Source organism: Carcharhinus amblyrhynchos, chromosome 9 (genome assembly GCF_965287045.1).
Source record: "Carcharhinus amblyrhynchos chromosome 9, sCarAmb.v2.hapA, whole genome shotgun sequence".
In the NCBI taxonomy this organism is placed as follows: domain Eukaryota; kingdom Metazoa; phylum Chordata; class Chondrichthyes; order Carcharhiniformes; family Carcharhinidae; genus Carcharhinus; species Carcharhinus amblyrhynchos.
The window spans coordinates 63,945,095-63,971,213 of NC_137332.1; the positions used below are offsets into that span (position 1 = coordinate 63,945,095).

General features: G+C 40.2%; 1 protein-coding gene across 5 annotated transcripts in view; it reads right to left on the minus strand.

Annotated features, from left to right (window-relative positions):
- nek7 (NIMA-related kinase 7) overlaps positions 1-26,119 on the minus strand; it is a 180,793-nt gene that overhangs the window by 92,368 nt on the left and 62,306 nt on the right. For 4 of the 5 annotated variants that reach the window (XM_080195842.1, XM_080195838.1, XM_080195840.1 and 1 more), the window contains exons 2-3: positions 17,461-17,585; positions 14,373-14,462 (exon numbers count right to left, since the gene is read on the minus strand). In XM_080195842.1, the coding sequence (XP_080051968.1) occupies positions 14,373-14,435 (63 nt within the window). In that variant the 5' untranslated portion in view covers positions 14,436-14,462; positions 17,461-17,585. The remainder of the gene's footprint in view (positions 1-14,372; positions 14,463-17,460; positions 17,586-26,119) is intronic. The other variant, XM_080195839.1, reaches the window with a different exon arrangement.

A 26,119-nucleotide genomic window follows, 5' to 3' on the forward strand; every position in this document is an offset into this window, starting at 1 on the left:
GGGTCGTGGCGAGAGACACGCGTCTCTGGCCTTGAACAGGGAATTGCGTATGCGCCGGAAATGCATGGGCATCTCCCAGAGCCAACCAACAGTCACCGGTCAGACCATACTGAAAACCAGCAGGAAGGCAGTTAAGTAATTTACATCATTTCTGCATGTATGTGTTCATTATCAGGCCATTTCAGGTCCCGATTGCATCTCCCACCCCGCCAGGAGTACTTCATTCCAGCGAGGTTCAGACTAGCTCCCCACGTCTGGGAACTAGCAGGAGACCCTGCCAGAATTGAAGGGAGGGATCAGGGCCCTCAGGGAGTCAGGTAGCAGGGGTGCACCTGGGCATGGGCACCCTGGCAGTGCCAGTCTGTGCCCCAGCACTGCCCAAGGGGCAAAGTGGCCATGCCCAGGGGCACTTTGGCACTGCCCATCAGGCATAGGGCAGTGCCAAGGAGGCTAGGCCTATGGTGGGCAGGGTCAAGGTTCCCATTGCCACTTTGTAGACAGGATCGGTCTGGGATGGAGGGAGAGCAGTGAAGGGGTGGGGGTTGGGGTACTGTCCATAGGGTGGCTCCAGAGGAGGGGGAGGGGCTGGCCTGGAAATTGCTCTGGGGGCCACGATTGGGTTGTTTGGAGGGGAGGGGTGCAAGCTTTGAGGAGTTGAGAGTGGGGGTTACTCTCCCTGGAATTCCCAACTTCCAACCTGCTCCTGTAGCCACAGTATTTCTATGGCTGGTCCAGTTCAGTTTCTAGTCAATGGTAACCTCCTCCCCCCCCCGAATCAGTGACGGTAACACCAATGAATATCATGGAGAATGACTGAATTGTCTCTTGTTGGAGATGATCATTGCCTGGCACTTGTGTGGCGAGAATGTTATTTGCCATTTATCAGCCCAAGCCTGAATGTTATCCAGGCTTTACTGTATATGGACACAGACTGCTTCAGGATCACAGTAGTCAAGAATGGAGCTGAAAACTCTGCAATCATCAGCAAGCATCCATCCATCCCTCCCTTCCTCTCCCAACCCTGGATTCCAATGACTCCAGTTTTGCTAAGGATCCTTGTGTTACACTTAGTCAAATGCCACATTGATGGTAAGGGTTGTCACAGTCAACTCACTGAGTTCAGCTCTTTTATCCAGGAAGGTTATAATGAGATCAAGGGCTGAATGGCCCAAGAGGAACCAAAACTGAGCATCAGTGAGCAGGTTATTGCTGACTAAGTGTTACTGACAGAGTGCTGGCGAATAGAGTAACGAGGACTGTAGACAGGGCTTTAAACTAATTTGGGGGGGGGGGTGCGAGGGTAGGTGACATTACGGGGTCTAGAGTTGAGGAGAGGGTACAGGTAAGGGAAAAGGCCGAGGATGTCCCAATAATAGAGGGAGTAGGGGGTGTGAGTATGGTTGGTGGCATTATGGCAAATAGGGTCCAGGTGAAGGTTGGGATGAAGGCACTTATTCTGAATGCACAAAGCATTTGGAATAAAGTGGATGAGCTGGTGGCGCAGATCAGCACAAATGGATATGATCTGGTGGCCATTACACAGACGTGGCTGCAAGGTGACAGGGACTGGGAGCTGAATATCCAGGGGTATCAAGTGTTTAGGAAGGATAGGCGGGAGGGAAAGGGGGGGGTGTAGCTCTGCTGATTAAGGATAGCATCAGGGTGGTAGCAAGGGATGATATTGGAGCCAAGGAGCAGAAAGCGGAATCGTTGTGGGTAGAAATTAGGAACAGCAAAGGGAGGAAGACGCTGGTGGGTGTCGTCTATAGGCCCCCGAATAACGATCTGGAGGTGGGGCGGGCTGTTAACGTGCAAATAAGTGCGGCGTGCAGGAATGGGACGGCCGTAGTTATGGGGGATTTCAATCTACATATTGATTGGTCAACCCATGTTGGATGCAGTGGGCTCGAGGAGGAGTTCTTGGAACGCTGCCAGGATAGTTTCCTGAAACAGTGTGTGCTGGAGCCGACGAGGGAGCGACCTATCTTGGATCTGGTGTTATGTAATGAGGCGGGTAGAATTAGGGACCTTGCGGTGAAGGATCCTCTTGGGGAGAGTGATCATTGTATGGTGGAGTTTCTGGTGCAGATGGAGGAGGAGAAAGTGGGTTCCCGGACGTGCGTCCTTTGTTTGAACAGAGGGGAGTACGGTAGGATGAGAGAAGAATTGGCGAATGCTGACTGGGGGAGCGTGTTGGAAGGTAGGTCTGCTGAGGAGCAGTGGAGAATCTTTAAGGAGATCTTTCTTGGTGCTCAGTGGAAATTTATTCCAATGGTCAAAAAGGACCGTAGGAGGAGAGGTAATACGCTGTGGATAACGAAGGAGGTGAAGGAAAGTGTTAAATTAAAAGCGGAGGTGTTTAGAGTAGCTAAGAGTAGTGGGCGAGAAGAGGATTGGGAGAGGTTTAAAAGTCAACAAAGATTGACAAAGAAGTTGATAAAGAAGGGTAGGAGAAACTATGAAGCTGGGCTAGCGCTTAACATAAAAAAGGATAGCAAGAGTTTTTATAAATATATAAAAAGGAAGAGGCTGACTAGGGTGAACGTTGGTCCCTTAGAGGATGAGAAGGGGGACTTAGTGGTAGGGGATGGGGATATGGCTGAGGTCCTGAATAACTTTTTTGTTTCTGTCTTCACGAAGGAGGACGTGAATAATTTGCCGGGTGTTAGAGATGGAAAGGTGGTAGGACTGGAGGGTCTTAATGACATTACTGTTACGAGAGAGGCGGTGCTCGACAGACTGGAGGGGCTGATTGTGGACAAGTCGCCAGGACCGGATGGAATGCATCCGAGGGTTCTGAAAGAAATGGCGGAGGTGATAGTGGATGCCTTGGTGGTTATTTTCCAGACGTCGCTGGATTCCGGGGAAGTGCCGGAAGATTGGAAAACGGCTAATGTTACGCCATTGTTTAAGAAGGGTGCCAGGCAAAAGGCAGGGAATTATAGGCCGGTTAGTTTAACGTCTGTTGTAGGTAAAATGTTACAATCCGTCATCAAGGAGGAAACAGCGAGGCATCTTGAGAGGAATTGCTTGATAGAGCAGACGCAGCACGGTTTCATTAAAGGGAAGTCATGTCTGACAAATTTACTGGAGTTCTATGAGGATGTGTCTAGGGCGGTGGATAGAGGAGAGCCAGTGGATGTGGTCTTTCTTGATTTTCAGAAGGCGTTTGACAAGGTACCTCACAAGAGGTTATTACAGAAGGTCAAGGGACATGGAGTTGGGGGTAGGGTGTTAGCGTGGATAGAGGATTGGTTGTCAAATAGGAGGCAGAGAGTGGGGGGTCAATGGGTGCTATTCGGATTGGCGGATGGTGACTAGTGGAGTGCCCCAGGGGTCGGTGCTGGGGACTCAGCTATTTACCATTTATATAGATGATCTGGAGGAGGGAACCGAGTGTAGGGTGTCGAAATTTGCTGATGACACCAAGATTGGTGGAACGGCAAATTGTGCGGAGGGTGTGGAGAGTCTACAGAAGGATCTAGATAGGCTGGGCGAATGGGCCAGGAAATGGCAAATGGAATTTAATGTTGGCAAGTGCGAGGTGGTCCACTTTGGTAGGAAGAATGGTAGGAAGGATTATTACTTATGTGGCGAAAAACTGCAGCAGGCGACGGTGCAGAGGGACCTCGGGGTCCTTGTGCATGAGTCGCAAAAACCCAGCTTGCAGGTGCAGCAGGTGGTCAGGAAGGCGAATGGGATGCTGGCCTTCATAGCGAGGGGGATTGAATATAAAAGTAGGGAGGTCTTGCTGAGGCTGTATAGGGCATTGGTGAGGCCGCAGCTGGAGTACTGTGTGCAGTTTTGGGCGCCGTACTTACGCAAGGATATTTTGGCCTTGGAGGGAGTGCAGAGGAGGTTTACTAGGCTGATACCGGAGTTGAGGGGGTTGAGCTATGAGGAGAGGTTGAATAAACTAGGCTTGTACTCGTTAGAGTTTAGAAGAATGAGGGGAGATCTCATGAGACGTATAAGATGATGAATGGGATGGATAGGATAGAGGTGGAGAGACTCTTCCCGCTCAGAAAGGATAGTAGGACGAGGGGGCACAGCCTCAAGATAAAGGGGGGGCGGTTTAGAACGGAGTTGAGGAGGAACTTCTTCGCTCAAAGGGTGGTGAATCTCTGGAATTCTCTGCCCGTTGAAGTGGTGGAGGCTACCTCGCTAAATATTTTTAAGACGCGGGTTGATGGGTTTTTGATAAGAGAGGGGATTAAGGGTTATGGGGAGAGGGTGGGAATGTGGAACTGAGCCACGACAGATCAGCCACGATCTTATTGAATGGCGGGGCAGGCTCGAAGGGCTAGATGGCCTACTCCTGCTCCTGTTTCTTATGTTCTTATGTACCGGATAGCACTAACAACAACACTTTCTACCATTTTGCTGATAAGGGTTAGACCAATGGGGTGGTAATTGGCTAATTCACCAAGATCTCAGATGACTTGTTTCTCTCACTGCTGCATTAGCAGCTCGCACTTTCAGGAACTTAGTGGGCAAATATGTTTTGAGCTGAAGGAGAAGAGCAAGATTAATGAATGACAGAAACTATTAGATGTGCTGTTACATCAAAATTTGGTTCAATATTACAGCAGGAAGAAATTCTATACACTTCTGGTCATACAACAGAACAAAGGCAGTCATTTTACAACAGAGACTGGTGTCTGAAATTGAATCAGGATTAAGTGTCAAGAGCCATTTGCCAAAGAACTACAATGCTGATACATAAATATATGCACATCTGAAAATTTGAGACCCAGTTTCACTGTTATGAAAAAATACAGTAAAATATTAAAGGCCAAAGTATCTTTTTGTGACCAGTGGTTATCCTTATTATTATGAGCGAGAAAAGTTTCAGAAATCTCCCACATGTAAATTACAAGCATGACATCCTATTCCATGACCCCTGATGAAAAGGGAATTCGGGTCATGTGTAAAGTAGTTAGAGTATAGTCTGTGGTTGAAACATGATGGCATAACTGAGTACATGAATTATCATTTTAATTTTGAAGCAGTGAATTATCCTATTGGGAGCAGTTAAATTATGATTAACAGCCACATAATTTATAACCTTTCACACATAGTAAATTAGAAGCAAGCTTCGCCTCTGTTTAAAATGCCAGTTTCCAATTCCATATGAATACATCAATTAAAACTTTTTTCTCCTCACAATAAAGTGCAATTTTATTACAAATGACTATTGGATAATTGAATAGCACAAGGATAATTTAAAACGAAGTTGAACAAGAGAGAATTGTATTGTGAATTTCAAAGTCAGCTTCCATATTTCAAACAGCTCTCTATACGATACTTCAAGTGGTTGTACAGTGATATTTCTAAAGTCCAAAATATTCTTTAAATTCTTATTGAACCTCCTGAATGACATATTACAACAGTTTAACCCAACAACTAACTTCTCTCTCAAAAGAAAATCCAGGAATAGACTTGGTCTATTCAAACCAAGTCTAAATAAAACTCTAATATTAAAAATACTTTTAACCATGCATTACAGTAATCAGGCTGGATGCATACAACATTCATTGTGGCTGCATTCAAAAGAAGTCATTTTAAATGAAATCATCTTCTGCATAATTTAATTAGCTGTCAATCAGAAATAACAAAATTAAACAACACTTCTGCACATATAGGTTCTGTATTTGTACTGCATTACTTGTATTACTTTAACAAATAGTATACATCTCCTTGCCTGATTTTCATTCAAAGCAGATTGTTCCCATTTACTGTGCAAAAATGAAACCAAATCTACTGCAGCTGCAAGTATGAAAATACAAATTAGGAATAGGCCTCGGTCCTTCAACTCTACTGTGCATTTAATAAGATCATGGTTGATCTGACTTGAATCTCCCTTTCACCCCCTTGTTTGTCACAAATTCACTGATCTCTGGCTTGAAAACAAAGACACTGTTTCCATTGCCTTTTGAGAAAGAACTCCAAAGACTCGCTACCTTCAAAGAAAAAAATTCTCATCTGTGTTAAATGGATGACTCATTTTTAAACAATGACCCTGGGCTCGAGCCTCCCCTACAAGAGGAAACACATCCTCTCCACATCCACCCTGACAAGCTCCCTTAGCGTGTTTCAATCCAATCACATCTTACTCTTCTGAAATCCAGCAGATAAAAGCCAAACCTGATTAATCTCTTGCAAGACAATTCGCCCATTCCTGGTATTAGTTTAATAAACCTTTGTTGAACTGCTTCTAATGCATTTACATCCTTCCTTAATACTGTACACAGTACATCATTTGTGGTCTCACCAGAGTCTTGTATAACTGAATCATAACCGCCCTACTTGCATATTCAATACCCCTCAACAAGCAATAACATTATGAACTTTCCTATTTACTTGCTGTACCTGTATATCAGCCTTTTGTGATCCATGCACCAGATCCCTCAGAATCACAGAGCTCTACAATTTCTGATCTAAATAATATGCTTTATTATTCATGCCAAATTGGATAATTTCACATTTTTCCACAATATAATCCATTTGCCAGATCTTTACCCAACCACTTAACTCATTTGTCCCCTTGTCGACTCCTTATGTCATCTTTACACATTACTTTCCTACCTCTTTGCATTATCAAATTTAGCAACCATACCTTTGGTTGTTTCATCCAAATACAACATTGATCCTTGTGGCACACCATTTGTTACATCCCACCAACCAGAAAAAGACATTCATACTGACTCTTTATTTCTTATTAGCGAGCCAATCTTCTATCCATGTTACTCCTCACACCACGAGCTTCTAATTTCTGCCATTATTTTTGATGTGGCACGCTCTCAAATGCTCATGGGAAATCCAAGTACAGCACGTACAAGATCTGCTTCATCCAAAGTACATGTGACCCCTTCAAAGAACTCCAATATATTGGTAAAACATGATTTCCTTTCTCACAGTCATGTTGACTCTGCCTGATAGCCTTTAAGTGCCCTGCCATGACATCAAACACCTACCATCATTTCCCCTTTGACAGGTGTTAAGCTAATTGGCCAGTAGTTTCCTGCTTTGTTTTCCTCCCCACCCCCCTCCACACTTTTTGAGCATTTGCTATTACCTAACCTAAAGGCATCTTCCCCAAATCCACAGAATTTTGAAAAATTACAACGAACACTATCTCACCAGCCAGTTTTTAAAACTCTAGATCCCATCAGGATCCAAAAATCCAAATACAATTTGCTAAGTGCCACATAGAACAAGCAGAAGAAAATGATTAATTCAAACTAATCCTGCTCCTGGAACAAATATACAACTTGTTCTTGATTTTATTTCACACTCAACAATGAGTCAAATGGTTAATTTCTTCATAGAATTTTGGAGCTGAAAATTGAAACATTTGTTTATTTTGAAATTAGCTATCATCACAGTTCTTCAATTACTTTCAATGACAATTCCCACAAGCTTCAGTACAATTAAAGACCTTTAACATGTGCACCTATTGCATTCTCCAGGTGTTCTTACTTTATTTTCAGCATCAAGACAAATGATGAAATTCAATGAAAGTAATCAGAGTGCATCCAATCCCCAGTCACACGACCACCCAACTTCATGTCTCCAAAAGAGTGGATCGTAAATTCAGAGGCAAAAATTCCTTTTTTTTAAAAAGGTAAGTCTCAAAATAAATGACAAAAGATCAACAACGCACAGCCCATAATTATTTCCAGCATCCAAAGAAGTCACATTTCAATGTTAACAGCAGTTCCAAAAGCAACCTAATTCCATGGTTACAAAATAGTTAAGATATTTTACAACATGCATTTATAATATTTATAAATGAATTCTGCCAAACAATGTTAATGACTGAAATTATGTTTTAGCAGATATCAATCTGAGGAATAAATATTTTGAAACCTGACTGATAAATGAAATTGTTTATGCTAATATGTTTGTGAACAATTAGTACATTTTAAGAACATAAGAAATAGGAGCCGGAGTAGGCCATCTAGCCCTTCGAGCCTGCCCCACCATTCAACAAGATCATGGCTGACCTGAAGTGGATCAGTTCCACTTACCCGCCTGCTCCCCATAACCCTTAATTCCCTTATCAGAAATCTATCTACCCGTGACTTAAACATATTCAACAAGGTAGCCTCCACCACTTCAATGGGCAGAGAATTCCAGAGATTCACCACCCTCAGAGAAGAAGTTCCTCCTCAACTCTGTTCTAAACTGCACCCTCCCCTCCCTTATTTTGAGGCTGTGCCCTCTAGTCCTGGTTTCCTTTCTAAGTGGAAAGAATCTCTCTACCTCTACCCTATCTAGCCCCTTCATTATCTATAAAAAAACTGGTTCTCAAAATTATGAATTAAAAATTGGACTGACTGTTTTGGAGCTGTGCCCCAATCTCCAATTCCACTATGTTTAAGCACAACGTGGTGCTTGTTTCACATCTTGTGAGTGTAATCTTTCAAATTAAAAACAAAACATACATTGAATGATGCAAAAACTACTTGATTAGCCATGATTCCAGGTTATGCATTTTTTTAATTTAAAAATTGCATTATCTTTATTATTGTGCTTTTTGATTTGCATCCAAGTTTGTAAGCATTTTTATTACTATTTGCAAGCCAAAGTGAAAACTGATAGATGAGAATATATACCAATGTTTCACAGTAAATGCCAAATCATGCAATGTTAAAATTCTTACTTCTGTGCATCACTTCGTATGAAACACTATTACCATTGCCATACTCTCAATATATTTGGCTGCAAATTTTTAATGCTATTTCTCGTGGTTACATTAATGGAAATGCGATACATTGTCATTATACCCTCCCACCAGTGGTGTTGTAGGACTTCAGCTGTGTTGCCCAGCTTCTCCTGCTGGACTGCAGGGAAAGTTCTCCACTCCATTGAGCTTAACATCCTTGTTTCTGGAACTAGGCTAAAATTTTCCATTGAAATTGTGGCAGTATATGAAACTAGAAACAAAATGCTTAACTTTAAAATGGAGGCTCAACTTCACCCATGCCCTGGTCCAATTTTTAAAAGAATCATTCACAGGAGATGGCCAGGCCAGCATTTATCATCCATGCATAATTTCCCTAGTCTAGGGCATGGACTGACATGCCTTAATTACAAGTGAATGGCATGCTAGGCCATTTTAGAGTGCAGTTAAAAGTCACCATGCTACTGTGGTCTGAAGTCTGATCAATTGACAGCAGATTTCCTTCCCTAAAGGATGCAAATGAACTGGAAGACAATAATGAGTGTTTTACAGTCATTACCGATAATAAATTTATTAATTTAACTTAACAGGAAGGATTTGAACTCCTGTTTCGAGAACACTTCTGCAGGCCTCTGATTAACAGTTCAGTCCCATAACCCAGAGCTACCATACTCATAGATATTGTTCAATTTTCCCAACAATCCATCCTTGTTTCACCCGCTTGACCCAGATTCCCGTTATATAACACACAGATAGATCAATGAGTACATTAAAATTTTTCAAGGCATCTTATTTGTATTAACTATTGAAATCAAGCAAGCCAAACAGTGGTGATGCATTCTTTCACTATAAGCATTGCCAATCCACTCCAATTATTTCTAGTTTAAACCTTGAAATTCTGACCCATATTAATCCAACTCAAAATCACTCCTGTTCACTTAGAATCTCTCCCTTTTTAAACTTAAATGGTTAATATAGTTAAATTGACTTCCCTCATGTCCAAAACTCCCTCTCAGGTTTCAATAATAAATAAATGTGAACCTCTCATTTTCTGTGATGTTGAACAAAATCCTGACCTTCCAAAGCCAAAGAGTGCTAAATCACTGTTTGGCTTCTTTATTGTGCGTGTTTTTAACAGATTTAGGAATGTTTATTTTTCCTGTGCTTGCAGGTTTCATCTATGCTGCAAGAATGAATAAGTGAACCATGTACTTTCCATAATATGACCAAAAAGGAAAGTTACTAGTCTTTTAAGGGCCCTCTAATGCACAATGTCACTGCATTGGGTTCTCTCTCATTCTGCCTGTGTCCACACAATAAAAAAAATCTACTGCCCCTGTGTGGGAGCTTTCCCAGATTTTAAAATCAGTATTTTGGCTCTGCTTTTGAGAATATTTTTCTCCATTAGGTTACCATTACGCTAAGAATTTGTATCTTCTACCCAGCTGACACAAGGGCTGCTGGTTGCTCGGGGCAGTGCAAATACTTGTTCTGTTTTTGCAATTAATGTGCCTTCATCATCACTTAAAACAAATGGCCCAGATCCGAACAAAAAGATATTAGTACCTGAACAACATAAGCTGTTACAAATGCAGCCACTTACAGCAAGGAAGAAATGAGCCAAGAAATGTGAATCATAAGTTGCAAGGCACCTCCAAAGGATCTGATCTACTCTGTCATTAGCTTTGCGAAAATAGCATCTTGCACTTAATCTCCAGGTGTTTTTCACCAACTTGCACATTACTTTTCTACTAAATACAACAGAAAAGATTTGATGCCTCATTCCTGTATGCTGTGAACCATTTTGGCAAATTTTAAAATGACCAAATCTTATATTTTTATTCTCACTTTTTTCTTGCTGTCTACATCTTTCTCCCCTTATGTTTCTCTTCACTCACTCGAGTATATATTTCCTTCTCAGTCCTTCCTCTACTTTGATTTCAATCCTTGAATCTTACTGGTTAAGGGGATAAACGATCTGAAAAATCCTTCACTTGGATCCTGGATTCTGTGTTGCCTTGTCAAATGATGATGACACAATAATGTTGTTATCAGCTCACACTTCTAACAACTTTGTGGGCATAAATGATGAACCCTAAACATGCATCAAATCTAACAAATGACCTTCTGGGAATTGCCCGACTCGGACAAAATCTTGGTCTGTGTGCATTTTCATATTGGCTTGAAGCATAATACCCAAGGGCGTAAATACCTTTCTGAACTCCGCATTTTGCAGTCCTTTGCTGTGTCTCTAGTTTTTTCAAACCTGTTGGTTACTTGCTGTTTAACTGTATCTATTGTGACTGTTTCTAACCCATACCAAACCCTTAAGTACTTTCTACTGTCCATGGAACATAAGAACATAAGAAACATAAGAAATAGGAGCAGGAGTAGGCCATTTAGCCCTTCAAGCCTGCCCCGCCATTCAATAAGATCATGGCTGATCTGTCGTGGCTCAGTTCCACTTTCCCGCTCTCTCCCCATAACCCTTAATTCCCTCTCTTATCAAAAACCCATCAACCCACGTCTTAAAAATATTTAGCGAGGCAGCCTCCACCACTTCAACGGGCAGAGAATTCCAGAGATTCACCACCCTTTGAGTGAAGAAGTTCCTCCTCAACTCCGTTCTAAACCGCACCCCCCTTTATCTTGAGGCTGTGCCCCCTAGTCCTACTGTCTTTTTTGAGCGGGAAGAGTCTCTCCACCTCTATCCTATCCATCCCATTCATCATCTTATACATCTCAATGAGATCTCCCCTCATTCTTCTCAACTCTAACGAGTACAAGCCTAGTTTATTCAGCCTCTCCTCATAGCTCAACCCCCTCAACTCTGGTATCAGCCTAGTAAACCTCCTCTGCACTCCCTCCTGCTGCAAACTTTCCACTCACTGGCATTACGACTCTGCCTGCTTCTGATTGTCAATTCATGGAAATCATGCTATATACGTCATTTCTTTTAAATGTAGTGGCAATAAATTTGCAGTGTTCTTGTTCTCTTAATTCCTTTTTAAAATCAGTGCCCCCATTTGCTTAATTCTTACTATGTAGACATATTTGACTATAATTCTGTGTTATGTGGTTGAAAAGGTTTTAAAAATTATGTCATCTGCAAGTACTTTTGTGTTTATTTCTAGACATATGAGAGAACTTGCTCCCATTCTGCAGGAATATTTAATAGTGACATTGTGGCTAAGTGAATGGAATACTTATTTCACAGTATTTGAAGTTCAACAGCTTGGTTCCTATTTAAAAAGTGGGATCTTCTTGCATCTAGTACTTTCAAGAATTATTTGTCACATTCTTCAGGAATGTGAAATCTCAATCAAATAACCTTTAACCCTTGCGCACATCAACTCAGGGAATTTCCCACACAGATTAATTAACACATGTACAGTGAAACGCCTCATGCCAATTTACATGATTTTATTGACATTATGCCAAATGATGAACAGGGTATTTTTCCACCGCTAAATTGTGATTCTGTACTGTTAATCCACAAATTCCCCACTTCCACACCCCTTATCACTAAAGCTACAGTTCAACAAACAATAGCACTCCTCCCTAACTTTATGTTTTAGGTGGCCCTACTGCATTAACAATATGCTTCCATCACCACCTACAGATGCAACATCTTAAGAACTTTGCTACCACAGATTTTAAAATTCCCTTTCCCAGTAGCTACAAAAACACACTGCTGTATGATTATCCGCCTTGTACTCAGTGTCCAAAGCAATATTTATTACAGCCTTTTAACCTATGAAATGGTGGTGCTGTGGTTATGCTACTGTATTATAATCCAAAGAACAGATGCTGAAATTGCACAATAGTTTAAATCTTGAATTTAAGAAAAAGTTATCTAGATTGTTCCAAGTACCCAGCTGTTTCACTAATGGTCTTGATTGAAGAAAACTGAATGTGACTTTCAGTCCCACATGACCATGATTGACTCTCAACTCTCAGTGCCTTGCAAGCTACTGCAGTTGTATGAAATTGCTAAAATGAATATATCTTCTTCACACATAGCACAGCGGATGGCATTCCTTTGATATGCTTACACATCCCAACTTTGTTTCAGATGCCCATTACGGCCACTATGTAATAATATGCTCCCATCACCAACTACAGATGAAATATCTCAGTAATAAATGCAGGACTTGTAAACAACATCCTGATCCAAAGAATTATTATTTTTGAACTGATTTTTAAGATGGTCAATCCTTGCTCAATATCGACTCTCACGTTCTCCATTTACCTGGTTTTCTTTTTGACTTCACTGATGTCCCAAGTGTTCCCTTTTGAAAGAAAATGATCTTACGAGTATGACACTACCCAATGGATAAAGTTATTAGACAAAGAAAAAGAAGATCACGCAGAATTTTGGGTTGCTTACGTTTAGTTTCAGAATTTTAGAGCAAGTGGAAAGCAACGATTAGAATTCCAGAAGTATGTACTTGCATCTGGAAACTGTCTCACAGAACGGTGCCAAACGTGAAAGATATTGTTACCACATACAATTAAGCCAGGTTTAATTTGAAATAAAAAAAATAAATTAAATCGCAGACCGGCTTCCAAAAACACTGACCTCCAAACCACTCAGTAAGCAGATCCTCAGATACTCCTTGATTAATATGACTAAAGGCTAATGATAAATAAGCAATGTATTAGGGTGCATGATAGCTCAGCAATGTCAGCTGCAACAGAATAAAAATCCTCAAAATCAGTTCTCTTGATCAATGTCCTATGGCTAACACACGGAAAATAACTTATTTTGAAGTTCTACAGGCTTAAAATAGATTTGTGGATTGATGTGTTTTTTCATTATATTCCATAACCATATAAAAGTGTCCGTTTTGTCTGAGATGCATAATTTTGCATATACTGTTACCCTTACAATGGTTTAACTTATCTGAAACTCAAGTAGCCACATCCATCAAAAATGCGCGTTGAGGCAAAAGCAATAGTTGAAGAGTGATAATTAGGGTGGAATGTGTATTTGAATTTTTCAAAATTTGGACTTGTTTATAACTGCACCAGCCTCATTCTGGAATTAGATCCACTACAAATTTACTGAAATATTGCTTGTTGTTCACTCCTGAACACAATTCATGTGCCACTACTCTTCTCCAAAAGTATTTTGTCACCAAGATAAACAATTATCCAGCACACTTGCAAACTTGTTTGGCCAAAAATACACTTTTAATGAAAAACTTTGTATATTCTTGTTAGAGATTATGTAGCCAAATGTATTCGTAAAAACATGTTGAAATCTTGTCAGGCATGGCTCAACGACAGTTCTCTCACCTCAACCAAATACATTCATTCACAGGTTCATGCTCCATTCCAGAGACACTGGCACATAATCAATACTATCTCTTCAGTGCTATACAAAGGAAGAGCTACATTATTTCAGATGGGACACAAAACTGGTTCCCATCAGCCCACTCAAGTGGGCATAAAAGATAGCAGGGCACTTAAAGACAAGCACATTGTTCTCAGCAGTTCTTGGTCAATATTTCTCTCTTAACCAATCTCGCTAAACAGGTTATCTGATCACTATTGCACTATATACATGTACATTATAGTCACAGAAAGCATTTAATACTTGGAAGTTTTGTTTTCTTTTTACAAACCATTTTGGCATTAAATTCAACACCGAAGCTTTTAAAACTTACGAAAATAGTACCTGTGACTGAAATGCAGAAACTGCAACATGACCAGCGAATTGCTGTGGAGACTGCTCATCCATAATGCAGTGGGAATAGGATTCTTTTACCTAAGATATTAAATATAACAAGCATTGTCATTTACATAAGCTTTGATTTTTCTCAGTGCATCCATTAAGCTTATTTACACTATTCACATCCAGAGGTGTTTGGGATGAGTAAGCTTTCTGCTGAAATTACAAATAAACTTTTCAGCTTTGTAACTCAGGTAATGAATGCCACTGAACCATCTCTGTTCGAGAACAAAAGTAGCAGTTATTTAAGTGTTCATATTTCCAGTAGATTGACATACACCAACTTTCAATTTAGCTCACTTGATATGAGATTCAGGTGGTTTTGGATTCAAGCTGCAATGCAGAAAGGATATAATCTTGGCTAAAATTTCAGTGCAGTACTGAAGGAGTGTCACTTTGCTGAAGGTGCAACTTTTCAAAAGACAGTCTAAACCAAGGTCCCGCCTACTTATTCACCCAGACTGATGTAAAGATCCCCATAATATGATACAAATTCAGATAGTTTTGGCCAACATTCTGTTCAAGGCCTCGACAAAAAGCCTCTGATCTTTGCTGTGTAGGAATTGATCAGCCTGTTGGTCGTACAATAGTGCCAACACTGATCAGAAACAAGAATTTGCATTTTTTCAAGGCCATAGTGTGCCCTAAAACAGTTGACAGCCAATACGTACTTAGAATCAGAGGTTTACAGCATGGAGGCAGGCCCTTCGGCTGAACTTGTCCATGTAATTTTTTTAAAAAATGACTAAGCTCGTCCCAATTGCCCACGTTTGGCCCATATCCCTCAATAGCCATCTTACCCATCTAAATAACTTTTAAAAGGCAAATTGTACCCACCTCTACTACCACCTCCGGCAGCTTGTTCCAAACACTCACCACCCTCTGGAAAAATTGGCCCTCTGGACCCCTGTGCATCTCTCCCCTTTCATCTTAAACCTATGCCCTCTAGTTTTAGACTTCCTTATCTTTGGGAAAAGATATTGACTATCCAGCTAATCTATGCTCCTCATTACTTTATGGGCCTCTATAAGATCACCCCTCAGCCTCCTACGCGCCAGAGAAAAAAGTCCTAGGTTATCCAGCCTCTCCTTATAACTCAAACCATCAAGTCCTGTAGCATCCTAGAAAATCTTTTCAGCACTTTTTCTAGTTTAATAGTATCCTTTATACAATAGGGTGACCAGAACTGTACACAGTATTCCAAGTGTGGCCTTACCAATATCTTGTACAATTTCAACAAGACATCCCAACTCCTGGATTCGATGTTCTGACCAATGGAACCAAGCATGCTAAATGCCTTCTTCATCACTCTGCCCATCTGTGACTCCATGAGCTTTCGAGGAGCTATGAACATGTATCCCTAGATCTCTATTCTATAACTGTCCCCAACGCCCTACCATTAACTAAGTCCTGCCCTGGTTCAATCTACCGAAATGCATAACCTCGCATTTATCTAAATTAAATTCCATTTGCCATTTGTCAGCCCACTGGCCCAACTGATCAAGATCGCACTGCAATCCAAGATAACCTTCTTCACTAAACATCTGCAAACTTACTAACCATGCCTCGTAAATTCTCATCCAAATCATTAATAATAACAAATAACAGTGGACCCAACACCATTGCCTGATACACATTGCTGGTCACAGGCCTCCAGTTTGAAAAACAATCCTCTACAGCCACCCTCTGTCTTCTGTCATCAAGCTAATTTTGTATCCATTTTGCTACTTCACCCTGAATCCCATGAGATTTAACCTTATGCAACAACATACCATGGGGTATCTTGTCAAAGGCCTTTCTAAAGTCCATGTAGACAACATCAACTGTACTGCTCTCATCTACCTTCTTGGTTACTCCTTCAAAAAACTCAATTAAACTTGAGACACAAGATTTTTCACTCACAAAACCATGCTGACTCTCTTTAACGAGTCCTTGCCTCTTTAAATGCCTGTAGATCCTGTACTTTTGCGGTGTTCGCTGTTGTAATCTAGGAAGCATGACACCCAACCTGTGCATAGCAAGCTCCCACAAACACCTGTTCGTGTTCCCTTAATACCTTGGAAAACAAAAGTTTAAATCAAGAGTGATAAGAGTTCATTGATCTGGCATATAATGTTGCTTGCGGAAGCGAGTCAAAAAGGCAAATGGTATGCTGGCCTTTACATCTCATCGTGTGCTGTGCCAGTCTTTTGTATCAGCTACTCTGAAAATGTTTTATTTTTCATAATTATCCACACATGGTAACAGGAGCAAAAATGCTTTTCTGGATCAGCATGTCTTAACTGGGCAGCATCATTCATCTTTGACCTATAGCCCACAGATTTATCAAAGCAGGTATCTTTAATAATGTTTTTGTTGAAATAAACATACTTTTTAAATTTAAGCTTACATCTTTTTTTCATGACTATTTCCAGTGTTGCAAACGTTCTGCTGGATGGTACACTCTGCCTCTGAACTTCTGATCTCAATAGATCGATATCAAGAGATATCCCGGGAAATACGCCCAGGAAGTTTGAACATCTAATTCCCCTACACTGGTAATCACCCAAAACACTGATTTAAATCAGAGACTTGGGATGGTTTAGACACTCTTAGCAGAACAGTTACCCTGGAAAAACTAGAAGGGTTAAAATCACTTAGAATTCCCAGTTAACTATGATACTGTAACTCCCCTCTCCACCCACCCACTTACCATCTTCCTGACTTCTGAAAGTTAATTTAAACACATGGGCCCTTAAACTTAAATAAAAATAGAAAATGCTGGAAAACTCAGTAGGTCTGGCAGCATCTGTGGAGCGAGAAACACAGTTAACATTGAGAGGTCATGACACTTCTCCAGAGTCTTAAGGACCAAGCATACTGCACATTTCTCATCAGGCCCAGGTTGGAAGAATGGTGAGAAACATGCATCTCTCAAACTGGCAAAGTAGCTAGGAGGAGGAGTTTGGCAATCCAACTACAACTGTCACTTTTTGGAAGTTTTGGCTCTTTTTTAATCAGAAGATTGAGTAAAACTAGAATTCTGAATGCTTACCTCTGCTGGATCCTGTTCTAGATGATCCAAAGATGGTGCAGGTCCACTGCTGTTGCAATGCTTCAGTAATCACCTCTGCGATTTTGTCTCTTTACATGACGTCCTGATTGAAGACCAGCATTCTGCTGTGAAAATTCAGATTATAATAGAGATTTTAGTTAAGCTCTGCTCAAAATTTTTTAAGTTAAAAGAAAAATGCTTTGAATAATTGGGATACTTTCATTCAAAATTTGACATTGTAGCACCTGGTGTTCAAAATGGCACTTGCAACAGGTGAGCACACTTCTGCTACTAACGGTGCCAAATGCTATTTTGAGGATCTTAACACACTACTTGTAGTCAATGACTGCCAGAAGAATACAGAGTGACATCACGTTCAGCATAATCAGCTAGCCATGCTGATTTGACACCAGCTCAGCCATTCTTAAGTCCAATATGCCAGCTGAAGCCATCTCTTAGTCTTACAAACAGCTGAGTATACATTCAGCAGACACCCCTATCACTGTCATTCAAAGGGATCATCAATTTCATTCAGGTTAATTATCCTTCATTTCTGGCCCTTCTCTGTGATTGTTCAAGTATTTTATGGTTTCCAGAACAGTCTACAAGGAGTGGTGCAACACATGCTAAAAAATTGAATTCTGGCTTCAGGAATTCTGCACAATCCATGCTCCCAGACATTAGCGGGGGCACCTGTTGTAGCCACAACTGCAGCCTCAAAGTAAGACAAGGATGGCACTGTTAATGGCTGTGAAGGTGACCACAGCTCCAAGCTTCTATACATCCCATTCATTTCAGGCTAAAACATCTCCTGATTTGCCACTGTTGCATTAAGGACATCACTAATGTTTCAGCAAATCACTAATTTGCTTTAGACCACAACCTCGCCAGCATCACTGCACAAACGTTATCGCCAACTATACGGCAACCAGCCAAGAAAGCAACCAATCTACCCCCTTCTAGCTGGAATGCCCATGATGGACGCATTATACTACGACACTACTGAGCACAACCCCAATGCCCCATTTACCACTGAACTGCCAACGCTGCCTTTCCTATTACTGACCATCATAGCATCCACTTAGCCACAAAGCTAAACAAAAAGCTCACCACAACATAAACATTACAAATTAAATTTGAAAATCTAACCATGCTGTACTGCAATTAATCATTCTTGCGCAGTCTTTAGTGCCCATCTTCCAGCGACCAGTGACTTCACCTGTCTAAGTGCTCCCCAGGGCTTCAGCATGACTGATGGAAAGAAGGCTGCTGACTTTTAATGGAGGAGTCTAAAAGGCAACCTTGCAGGACAATCTTAAGTAGCTCTGGGCCCAAAAGGCCTAGCTTCTGACTGTACCATCCAGGCGTGAGCAGCAATAGTCTGGGCTGGATATATGACAGGCAACAGAAGTGAACTGGAGGAGTGGAAGGGCAAATGCTTATTTTCTGTCAGCGATCAGCAGGTTCTTTGTTCCTGGTGCCACTGTTACTCCACTGCGGTACACCTCAACAATCCTAGCAATGTGCAAGAGGACTGCTGGTCTACTATGACGTACTGAACGCCCCTTTAAACATTAATTTCCAGTTATAATAGCAGCAGATTAAGTATATGCGACACCAAGTTTAACTTGTATGATTAAAATAAATACATTTATAACATAATAAACTATAATTTCCATCCACACAATGCTCCAAGTCTTTACCTCTCCAGATTGTTGGAGACTGAATGCACAACAATCGCGCACCCTTATGTTTTTAAATTTTTTTAAAAAGAGTTTATCATTAGTCACAAGTAGGCTTACATTAACACTGCAATGAAGTTACGGTCAAAATCCCCTTGAATAACTCCACTGGCTTCAATATCAACCACTGTACAAGATGGAACCTCTGAACTTGCAGCTAGTTGTTTTTTTTCCCCCACCCAATTTGGTAGCAATTAGTATTTGCTGGCATGTCAAGTTCAGTGTTTTATACATATTTCCAATGCATGCTAATCGATAAGCATTCTTCTCTATGTCAGGTGACATGATGATGGAATTTGATGATTTTAACATTGACTTCAGGTGGCAGATGCTACACAATTTCAATTTTCTGATGGAATACTAAATTGTGTGCACCACCTGGCATTGGCCTTGAATCGTTAAATACTTTCTAGTAGGATGACTCCATGGGGAATGTAACCATCTTGCTAATGCTCATGAACCCATTTGATCACGCGACATGGTGGCACAGTGATTAGCATGCTGCCTCACAGCACCAGGAACCTGCGTTTGATTCCAGGCTTGGGTTACTGTTTGTCAATTTTGCACATTCTCCCCGTGTCGGCATGGATTTCCTCCATGGCTCCGGGTTCCTCCCGTTGTCTGTGCATTGACCTGAACAGGGACCAGAGTGTGGCGACTAGGGGAATTTCACAGTAACTTCATTGCAGTGTTAACGTAAGCCTTGTGACTAATAAATAAACTTCAACCTTTCCCCAGTTTCAACTGAGCTGCATACTTTTTTTTTGCAAAAGCATCACAATAGAATATATGATACACATTGGCTGGAAGACTATCCCTAGAATTGGAGGGGCAGGGGGAATCTAAAGATTTCCATGCATACCTCTAAAATTAACAAAATGTGGTAATTGTTCATAATTATCGCAATGCTGTTTGGGCCTTGAAAAACTAGGGTCAACTTTTACCTATCTGAAAAATAACACCTTCATTAGGCCAAAAAATCATGGACTTAAATTTTACAAACTTTTAAAGTATTCATGAGTTTCATGCAAAAAAAGACAATTTGTCACATTAAGAATTTATTGATAGGTGATTGAAATAATGAAAATGTCAAAGGCACATGGAAAGACTACGAAAATGGAGAGAACGTTGCTTTCAACCAGGCCATCACGACGACATAAGATTTTTGCAAAACATTAACTGGCACAGGCAGATATATTCCCGATACCTTAGATGAAGGTCAAAAACATGTGTTTGTCATTACCCTTTCAAGAATGTTGACTTGGTACCAGATCATTCATGCAGAGAGTAACATCTGCAATAATCTGCTTGGAACTGCCGTTGCTCTCATGGCCATTTAAGTAAAACAGTTCTTCACATAATTACCAAATTATACACCAATTGTTTATGTTCAAAATTAAAGTGATAGAAAAAGGTTAATTAACCAAAAATAGTTCAAATCTCATCTATGAACAACAAAATAAAACATCTTATTCAGATTTACTTTTATATTTAAAGTCAAAGGAGACTGTCTGTCTCCAAAGTGATGCTGAGACACTAAAGATGCTGGCCGAGCAGACTTCCGTCAGAACATATTTTTGGCATGACAAGTAATGTCTTCCCACCTCGCAGGTTAACAATACAACCAACGTGTTCAGTAATCAGGGTGTTTTGAAGAAATGCCATTGATCCAATGAAGAGACCATGGCCACTGTATAGAATCTCAGTAGTTTACCAAACTTCATCTGTAACTACCAGTTTAATAAGCACCCAGTCTGGACAGCTGTTAATTTTAACTTCAGTTCACTGTTCTGACAAGCAAACACAGTATACTAGGGCAGAGGGCATGCAAAATAAATTGGCATGTTGCAATACAAAAAAAACTACTTTTGTTTAGCAGTTAAGTGGCAAACCTGATCTCAGAAAATCAATACTCAGCCAAAAAACTCCTAACTTCAATGTAAAGAGGGACAACAATTGGAAAGACCTCTCCAAAAGATTGGTTTGAACTGCAACATGTAGCATCAGTGATGTACCTGGAGCCTGCTTGGACACTTTCTAAACATTAATTTGGTGATTTCAAGTAATAAATAGTTTGATGGAGTCAAACTGCACTATTATTTGGATTCAATACTTGTGCATTAGGAATGAACTGCATGCCACTCACCTTGTCAAGATTCATTTTCTGCATCATTACAGCACAGCAAGCCTTCTGTACTTTTCATTTTAATCTGCTCCCAGAACATTCAACTGTTAGCAAAAAATACTGCTACTGACACTGGAAAAGTTTAATTTTTTTTGCATATATTTTGTATATGCTTTTGGTATTTTCACAGTGGATTCAACAATTCCACACATTTTCTAGAAAAGGATAAACCAGTGACATTCCTCCAAAACACAGTGGCACAGTGCTTAGCACTGCTGCCTCACAGTGCCAGAGACCCAGGTTTGATTCCCAGCTTGGATCACTGTCTGTGCCGAGTCCGCACAATCTCCGTGCCTGTGTGGGCTTTCTCTGGGTGCTCCTGCTTCCTCCCACAGTTGGAAAGATGTGCTGGTTAAGTGCATTGGCCATGCTAATTTCTATGTATCTGAACAGGTGGTGATTAGGGGATTTTCACAGTAACTTCATTGCAGTGTTAATGTAAGCTTACTTGTGACAAAAATAAATGAAATTAAACTTAAAACATCTTCCCCACACAAGTGGCTAAACAGAATATACAGCAAGCTGTAAGTGGATGCCTGCATTCAGCAAATGTAACTTATCTAGCTCTTTGCATTAACACTCCCATAACTTTTTGCATTATTAAGTGACATGACAGCTGCTACTATGAGCAGTCAAGAGTCTCTGTAGTCCAGTAATAGTTATCTTTCCTTGATTTTGATTCTACCCATTTTGGGTGGAATTTACTGCCCAGCTCTTGGGTAAGTTCAGAGCTGAAAGCAACTGGCAAAGGGGAATGCAGGGTGGAGATCCCACCATTTTCCTGTCCAGACATCAACATTAAAGGTCCTAAGTGGGTAATTAATATCCACTTAAGGGCCTCACCCCACCATTATGGCCATGAAGGGACATCACTTCGCAAATACCATCAGGTTTGCCTGCAGCTTGCTTTTGGATTGTGAGGGGCAGGCGTGGGGGTGGGGGGCGTGGTTCTGTTTCAGCAATACATGCACTTGTTCAGGGCAGCTTTATGCATGTTCTTGAGAACCTGTTGGTCTAATGTTTCTATAATGTATACAGTAGGTTTAAACCTCCTATTGATAGCTGCTTACAAAAACAGACATCCCCCCCCACCAACTCATCCTTCATCACCTATTCAAATTCATCCTGCATGTTAATATTGCTTTCTCCGTGGAAGTGAACATCCTCATAACTCTCCCTCCTGTGCTGTTCTCTTATTCATTCTGAATTCAATGCAGTCTTAATTCCAGGGCATATGTGTAATAAAAGGCAGGAATAAAACTGTGTCCTTAACACTATTAGCAAGTCTATATAGGGATTTGAAAAGTTTGGAAACACAAAATGAGCTAAAAAAGACTCAGTATAACCCCAACACTGAAATGGATTGGGGGAGGAGGAGGAGAGGGGACGACAGTGTGGTAGGGATTAAGAAAGCAGATAAAACTGCATTGTTGAAATATATGTTTCTTCCCCCCTTTAAGTAATTTGAATGCATGCGATGACTTTAGCTGAGGAATCTTCCCAAAGACCTAGAGATGGTCTTCATTTCTATTCTTCCCAGAGGGCAAACCTTTTCCTCACCAAAAAACAAAAAACACATGTTGGTAAATTTGAACTGCATAAATCAGAGGTTTGCTGAGTTTATGTGCGGTCCAAATAAAATTACTCAACCCGATTTATAGGCACACAATATTTCACCCATGACTCTCCACATGGAGCAGTTGCTTGCTTTCAGAGACTATGGAGTCAATCAAATATTTGCATAGTTGAAATTATTTGCATTACTACCTTTTCATGACCTCATCAGAAAGGGTTCACAGGTAAATGGATATGATCCACCAGTTCAACCTTGCTCTGAGGTGTGGTGATTGTCCGGTTGAATCACCACCAGTCAGCTCTCTCGCTCTCTCTCAGGGCAAAGCAGCCTATGGTCCTCTGAGATGTTTGTGATATTTCATTTCATTGTATTCACAAGTGGCATTCCAGTATACAGAATAAAGTCTGTAACATGGGAGCAGAATTTAAAAAAGAATATGTTTGAGCTCAAAAAGGAAATTTTGAACCGGGTGCCATGTTCTGTTGTTTGATTGTTGCACTTCACTAAGCAAGACTTTACTTCATCATTAAAATTTATTTCCCCCATTCCCCTCCCCCCCCACCACAAAGTTTTCACATTAAAAAAGTGAGAAACAACCATAATTTTTCTCAGTACATTTTGTCACATTCTGATTTTCAGCTGAATTACAATAATAGCGAATGTCAACAATCTACTTGGAGGAATGGGCAGCATGACAGCAGAACCAAGACATTTCCTCACACAAATCCATGAAAGTTCTCTTCCAGCAGCATCAGCAGATCCTATTAATTCTGAACCCACATAGTTGAGGCCAATTTTACTGCAGCAGCCGAGCGCAGGATCAAACCTATGTGTACATCTCAGTCATTCATTGGCAAAATTTGACAATCATGAGATCTGTTCTTAATTTTGTTATTTTAAAGCTATTACAGGCAACATAACCATGAGGGTATCTTAATGGCAAATTTATTCACTGTCAGCTATTTACCCCTTATACATGGCGCATTCTCAAATATCTAAGTCAGTAGTTCAGAAATAGCATCAACCCCTATGGTGGTGCAAACTGCTACAACAAAACTTGAAACTTTGTTAGCCTCGTTTCTCAATCTGACCCCTCACTTCCTCCCAGGATGCCACTCTTCTCTGCTATTAACGTGTCAAAGTAACCTTTCCAATTTATTTTCATATTCAATATCTTTTTTCCAGTTTTCATGTTCCATGCTCAGTTGTTTTAGAGCTGGTCTGTACATGTACACAGTATCTAAAATGACTCTGCAAACCAAACTGAATTATTTTTGCAGTGAACTCGATGCTTTCTTTTACCTTCTTATTTAAATACTTTAATTGAAGTTATGAAATTTTTTCTACTTTCCATTCCATATCTCACAATGGATACATCTGTTTCACCATCAAAAGAGTTTGCTTTTCTCCAACGCCAACTGTTCTCCCTAATTTATTCTCCCAACACAATAAATGTAGTCAAAATGTTATCCTGCTTGAAAAAGCAACTGGTAATATCACGTTTAACATATCAACTTAATAAATTTATATCTAAGATAGGTGTACAACATTGGCTACGCATTGGGCAATTAATTAATTTTCCTCAAAAATGTTTGCTAATAATACAGGGTATTTTCTGTGAAATAAATATAAATGCAGAAATGTTCAACAGTTTAAGAATAATTTGAATTGTTTATTATGGAAATACTAGTTTGAAACACAGTATGACAAAACATTGTGCCACAAGTCATTCATTTCTAAATGCAGGAAGAAATATGCCCTGCAATATGTAATAATCAAATTATTCAAGTTTTCAGGATTAAAAAGTTGTGTCCCTATTAAGACTGAGCTTACCACTACAAGCTAAACATTACTGCATAAGCTGTTTCCATCTGAAGACTGGAACTCAACTTTTCAGTCCACCGTCCAAATCTGTTCTTCTAATCAGTTTCCATCATTTCACAAGTAATAAACCAATAGCACATTTTTAAATCAGTTATAATTGTGCTTATGTTTGAAATTTTATACAATTTGATATGGAACATCAAAATCACAAACTATTCATATCAAACTTGTTACTCATGCACTCCATTTAATAGGTATTTTCCTTCTGCTTTGCTGAAACAAAGTGATCACAATTCTGAAGAAAATGAATTGATTTTTTAAACAAGTTGTACACAAAATACTGTATTTCAATTAGTGACAGAGAAAGGAACTAGGAAAAAAAAATCCAAATCCTATGGTTGTTTTAATATTAATAGGCAAAATGTTCCAGTATCACAGATCAAAATTTGAGGGAACTCTAGAACATGGATTACTTGCTGCAGTAACATCCGCGTACATTGCATCTTCTCCAGAGTGCAGCATCGGTTCAATTAATAGTGGACACAGGTCCATACATTTCACTTCTTTCAATAATTATGCAATAAAAACTCAATGTTCATGTGTCAACTCATTTTTGAGACCTTTTTATACAAATGATGTTATCTATTTGCATCTTTTCCAAGAAAGATAGCAGCACCCAACCTTGTCAAAAATGTGTCCATTGAAATACCTCACAGAAATCCAATTCATACTTTACTAATCAAAAATCAAAATGAATTTTGCTCAAATTTGTTTAAAAAAAAGGATGCCAGTTGGCATCTCCACTTCTACTTACTCAAGTTCCCAAAAAAAACTCATCGTTTAAGAAAAACTCGACAAGGACTGTGCAGCCTGTTGAAATGTGTCTTGATAGACTTAAGAAAAAAAATGTAAGCATGACATGTCTGGGTCACAACTGCATGCAAAAGAATCCTTTCCATCCTCTACAGAAGATGTTTTCAATAAATCATGCTGATGGAACCATTACGCAGTCAAGCCTGTGTTGATTCTTGGTCAGCACTAACCAATTATTTTTCTGCTCTTTATTTATTGCTCTCATTTTTTTTTCAAATAGATATCTGACTTTCCTTTGAAAGGAACGATCGAATCTACATCCTCCACTCTTTCAGATACTGCACCACAGATAATTCACCGTGCAAAAAAAGTCCAATCATCCCTCTGGTCCTTATGCTAATTACATTAGATCTGTGTTCCCTAGTTACTCAGCCTTCGAACAGTGGAAGCAGATTCTCTCCTTCATAATTTGAAACATCTCTATTAGATCTCCCTTTTGTGTGCCAGTTCTGGCTCATT